Source organism: Colobus angolensis, unplaced genomic scaffold (assembly GCF_000951035.1).
Source record: "Colobus angolensis palliatus isolate OR3802 unplaced genomic scaffold, Cang.pa_1.0 Scaffold31, whole genome shotgun sequence".
In the NCBI taxonomy this organism is placed as follows: Eukaryota; Metazoa; Chordata; class Mammalia; order Primates; family Cercopithecidae; genus Colobus; species Colobus angolensis.
Window position 1 is genome coordinate 4,121,864 of NW_012116377.1, and position 5,812 is coordinate 4,127,675.

The 5,812-nt window shown below is 49.6% G+C and overlaps 1 protein-coding gene across 1 annotated transcript in view; it reads right to left on the reverse strand.

Annotated features, from left to right (window-relative positions):
• Window positions 1-5,812, reverse strand: part of COPG1 (coatomer protein complex, subunit gamma 1) — a 31,506-nt gene that overhangs the window by 13,510 nt on the left and 12,184 nt on the right. Inside the window, exons 13-14 of the mRNA XM_011950848.1 lie at window positions 1,982-2,077; window positions 158-431 (exon numbers count right to left, since the gene is read on the reverse strand). Of these exons, the coding sequence (XP_011806238.1) occupies window positions 158-431; window positions 1,982-2,077 (370 nt within the window). The remainder of the gene's footprint in view (window positions 1-157; window positions 432-1,981; window positions 2,078-5,812) is intronic.

Below are 5,812 nucleotides of genomic sequence, written 5' to 3' on the forward strand. Positions count from 1 at the left end.
AAAAAAACAAAAACAAAGAACCATTCAACTAGATGACATGTAAGGTCCTGCCTACAATATTATGAAAAACAGCTTATGCAGCAAGAACAGTGAGTGCACAAGTCCCCACTGGAGGCTCAGGTCCCTTTGCTGGGACATTTATTCAAGGGTAGTTAAGTTTCCAAGTTCAGCCCTGGCTCAGACCTACCTGCCCGGACCTCCTCATGCTCCAAGACCACTCGGTTATAGATGAAGCGGATGTACTTTGAGGGGTTGGTGGTCTTGGGCCCCTCCTGGCCCAGGAGATGTAGAATACGGGTGGCCAGCACTGTGAACTCGCAGTCCTCGATGAACTCGCACAGATGTGACAGCCCTGTCTCCTTGCTCTCTGAGTTCTCCTCAATGATGCTGATGATGCAGTCCACGATGGCACGCTTGTACTCAAAGCCACCCTGCAGAGAGAAGCTGAGCTGAGCAAGGAGCCTGCTCTCTCCAGAAAAGAGCTGAAGACCTGAGCTGGACCAAGTACAGTTGTCCAAACACAGAATTTGGAGACAGGGCACTTGGTTCTCTGGGCCTCTATCACTCTTTCCTATCAAACAAAAGGCTGGTCAGGCGCAATGGCTCACACCTATAATCCCAGCACTTTGAGAGGCTGAGGTGGGTGGACCACTTGAGCTCAGGAGTTCAAAATCAGCCTGGGCAACATGGAGAGACCCCATCTCTACAAAAAATAGAAAAATTAGTTAGGCATGGTGGTGCCTTCCTGTAATTCCAGCTGCTTGGGGGTCTGAGGTGAGATAATTGCTTGATCCCAGGAGGTTTAGGCTGCAGTGAGCTGTGATCATGCCACCACACTCCAGCCTGGATGACAGATCGAGGTCGGGCGCCAGTGGCTCACGTCTGTAATCCCAGCACTTTGGGAAGCCAAGGTGAGTGGATCGCCTGAGGTCAAGAGTTTGAGACTAGCCTGGCCAACATGGTAAAACCCCATCTCTACTAAATATAAAAACGTAGCCGGGCATAGTGACAGGCACCTATAGTCCCAGCTACTCAGGAGGCTGAGGCAGGAGAATCGCTTGAACCCAGGAGGTGGAGGTTGCAGTGAGCTAAGACCACGCCACTGCACTACAGCCTAGACAGCAGAACAAGACTCCTACTCAAAAGAAAAAAAAAAAAAAAACAAAAAACTGCTATCATGCATAGTGTCTCCAAAGTGCTAGGCCTGGCCAGGCATGATGGCTCACACATGTAATCCCAGCACTCAGGTAGCCAAGGTGGGAAGATCACTTATAGCCAGGAGTTCGAGACCAGCCTGGGCAACCCAGCAAGACCCCATTTCTACTTAAAAAAAGCAAACACAATCACCAAAGTGCTGGGCCCATTAGCTGACGACTCACTAAACATTAGTGCCTTCTATAACATTCTTGGGAAACGCAAAGACACTCAAGGCAATGGCTCCTCTACTGCCCAGTCCATGGGCCACTCTGGGGCTGGGTGAAAGGGGTACCATGTATCTGAGGAACAAATCTACTCCATGAACATTTGCTATTGCTCCTAAGAATTAACCCGTTTTGTTGAGACATCCAAAAAAGGTGGCATAAGTGAATCAGAATTCACATCAGGAACAGAAATAGAACCAATGATGCATTATTAGCACCAGTTTCACAAGAAACCACCCCTCGAACTCCTGGAATGGTCCAGAACATTTCTGCACTAGAGTCCATGAGAAAAGAACATGCACTTTCCCATCTTCTGCACAAGCATCACCTCAGGACATCCAGTTTTTAAAGTCAGGCTGGTGAGTCATATTTATTACTGTAATTACTAGCAACTGGTACATGTTTACATGTCCACAAGGAGTTTAAAGGGTTGCAGGCACCATGAAAACCAGTTGGTTAACAGGCTAACATGAGCACACGCACAAAGTTGAGCATGGAGCCAGTGGTCAGGTCACTCCCTGCACCGAGACCTGGCATCCCCCAAATGCCCCGACTCTTACCTCTTCCCGCAGCATGGTGAACAGGAAGTTCATGAGGACTGCGTGTTTGCGAGGATATTTCTGACACAGGGCACTGATGGCCTGGACAACCACCACCTGAATGAAATAGACATGCATGAGCAGCAGGCCCTGACACCAAGATGGGGTGACTCAGTTCCCTGAGTGCCCACTGAGTCCTTCCTTTGGTAAGGCCAGGCCTTGGGCATGACACAAGGGCAAGGAGACCAGAGGAACTCAACTCCACGCTTGTAAGGGCACAATTCCTGAGCCCACCCAGGGCAGTGCCAACAGCCCCAGTGTCAGACTCTCAGACTCTGGGTCCCCCAAACTCTGCTCTTCTACTAAGGCTTCTTAAGTCTCTGAGTCCCCTCCACCCAACCTGTCCTGCTTCTCTTCCTACCATTGGCCCCCACTGATGGTTCCCACCCATCATCTCCTCTGGTTCCTCTTTGGTTAAGCCTGTCTCTGGGGTATTCTGTCCTTGGCCGCTTCTCTTCTCACAGTCTCTTCGGCAATCTTATCCCCTCCCATGGCTTTAACCACCTCTTATATGCCACTGACTCCCAATATTTATTTCCTGTCTGAGCTCAAGACCTGCCATTTCCAACTGCCTGCAAGACAACTCGACCTGGTGCCCACAGCACTTCAAACTCCACATGTCTGCAACCATAATCATCTCCATCTCCTTCCCCTTCCCTCATCCAATACCCCATCTTTTCCTCCTCCCACAAACTAGTCAAGAGCACCACTGTCAGCTCAAAGTAGAAAATAGCATCATCTCTGTTGACATCCACCCCTCAACCCTCAAACCAACCCTGCCAATAGGCATTATTCCTCAAAAAGCTCTTGCGCTGTCCCTCCTCTCCTACTCCCGCTGGTTTAGGCGCCATCCTCTCCTTCTGAATTACTCCAACAGTCTCTTTACCCAGTCACCCCTCCACTCTGCTCCGGAAGGACCTTTTTTTTTTTGGACAGAGTCTTGCTCTGTCTGGAGTGCAGTGGCATGATCTCGGCTTACTGCAACCTCCACTTCCCGGCCAGGTCAAGCGATTCTCCTACCTCAGTCTCCGGAGTAGCTGGGACTACAGGTGTGAGCCACTATGCTGGCTAATTTTTGTACTTTTTTAGTAGAGACAGGGTTTCACCATGTTGGCCAGGCTGATCTCAAACTGCTGATCTCAAGTGATCTGCTGACCTCAGCCTCCCAAAGTGCTGTGATTACAGGTGTAAGCCACAGCGCCCAGCCAATTTTTTTTTTTTGAGACAAGATCTCACTCTGTCACTCAGGCTGGAGTGGCAGTGGCATGATCATGGCTCACTGCAGCCTCGAATTCCTGGTCTCAAGTGATCCTCACACCTCAGCCTCCCAAGTAGCTGGGACTACTTGGCATTACCACACGTGGCTAATTTTTTAAAAAAATTTTTGTAGGTCGGGTGCAGTGGCTCATATCTGTAATCCCAGCACTTTGGGAGGCTGGGGCAGGCAGATCATGAGGTCAGGAGATCAAGACCATCCTGGCTAACACGGTGAAACCCCGTCTCTACTAAAAAAAATACAAAAAAACTAGCCGGGCGAGGTGGCGGGCGCCTGTAGTCCCAGCTACTCGGGAGGCTGAGGCAGGAGAATGGCGTAAACCCGGGAGGCGGAGCTTGTAGTGAGCCGAGATCCCACCACTGCACTCCAGCCTGGGCGACAGAGCGAGACTCTGTCTCAAAAAAAAAAAAGAAGACAGAAGAGCTAAGATGGAAGTAAGGGCCCATGAAGGAAGAGGGGTCTATGCTAGTCCCTGAGTAGGAATTCAGTGGATAAAACAATCTGCAATTAGATACACAGCCTCTCCCCTTAAAAATGCAACACCAGAGGATAGATGGATACCTGAAGAAAACCTTACAAGACAAATGTGGACAGAACACACGTGGAACCCAACAAAAAGTACCACTGTCTTTGAACCCCAGCACTGCTCTCTCAGACATTCTGAACTGGCCTGGGTTCCAGGGACCTGAGCCCTCCAAATTGAGGCCCAGTAGCAGCACTGAGCCAGTTTGATCTGGATCTTAATTCCAGCTCCTCCTACCACTTTCTCTCTCTGAACTTTCAATTCCTCAGATATTGAAGGAACCTAACAACCACCATCTGAGGGTCAAATATGATACTAGGTCTAAAGCATCTCAAGGGCCCAGCACTCAGGAGAGACTAATAAATGACAGTTCTTACTCTTGATCCCCCTGAAGAAACTGAGCCCAGGTCCCAAGCACCCCCCAACCACTGTGACTCACCCTGGAAGATCTCCTGCCTGGTAGCTGCCACTTTCTCAGGCTGTTTGACTGCTGTGATGGGGGTGCTTTCTGCAGGAGCAAATTATACACATGATCACCAACGGCTGCAGTCATGGGGCAGTGTGGTGGTGACCCCAGTGCTGTTACTCAGGGATTATAAATACTAACCCTCCTGAGAGTGGAAAGCACAGGACATGTGAGAGCACACATCTGAGTGTATGTGTGTCTCTATTTTCGGGAGCCAGAGGCAGAAAGGATCATTTCCTCCTCCCAGCATAACTCCCACCCGTCCCAGTTAGGTTTAGTGGCTTTGCAGCCAATACAGACCCTCTGACAGAGGCCTGGCCTTGGTGGCCTCTGGGAGGAGTATAGGTGTTACCTGTTCTCTGCTCTGCCATGGGCGCTGTGGCCAGGGGCACGGACTTGAGGTCAAAAGGTTTTTCTGATGGTTCTAGAGTGTACTGCTGCAGAGCCCTCTCCAGACCAGGGATGGACACAGTCAGACCTAGAGGCAAAGAGAGGTCACCATGTCTGGCAGACAGAGCAAAATGCTCACTAGGAACCACCATGGTACAGAATGGAGGCCCTGGGTCCCGAAGTTACAAGTCCTAAGTGGTATGACTCTGAGAAAATCACTTTATTCTCTAAGCCTTTTCATTCTCAGACACATCCTCCCTTACAGGGTAGGTGTGAGGAATAAACATATATACAAAGTGACTTGTAAAGGGTAAAGTGCTGTAAAAATAAAGTTTTTATTAATGATGAGAGTTTCAATTCACAATTCACAATTACCACCCACACTGATGTGACCTGAATGACCCAGGACCTCCTGAGGTCACCGTGATGCCATGTGGTTACCAGGCAAGTCCAGCCAAGAGCATCTTGCCTCGGATTTCCCCTGCCCAGGGAGTGATGAGAAGAACCACAGCTCCAGTAAGGTGCTGAGTCCAAGGTAGCCAGGGAATGACTCACCATTTAGGATATAGCCTGCATTGAGGGCCTTCTGCTTCTGCTCCAGGACATTTAGGTAGAAGGTGGCTCGATCCCTTACTTCGTTGTCATCATCCATCACACACCTGCAGCCGGGACACAAGGTGGTCCTGACTGGGGCCCAGCAGGGATGGCAGGAGGGATCCTGCAGGGCTTCATTAGAGGTAAGTCCATAGGGATAACAAGTAGACTAGTGGTGGCCCCAGGCTGAGGGTGGAGGGAGGAGAGGCCACATTCATGAACATTGAGTTCCTTTTTGGGATGATGAAATGTTTTAAACCCAGGTTGTGGTGATGGTTCCATAACTCTGTGAATATGCTAAAACCCATCAAACTACACATCTTAAATGGGTAAATTGTATGGTATGTGAATTATATCTCAATAGATTTTTTTTTTTTTTTGAGATGGAGTCTTGCTCTGTCACCCAGGCTGGAGTGCAGTGGTGTGATCTTGGCTCACAGCAAGCTCCGTCTCCCAAGTTCACACCATTCTCCTGCCTCAGCCTCCCAAGTAGCTGGGACTACAGGCACCCGCCACCACATCCGGCTAATTTTTTGTATTTTT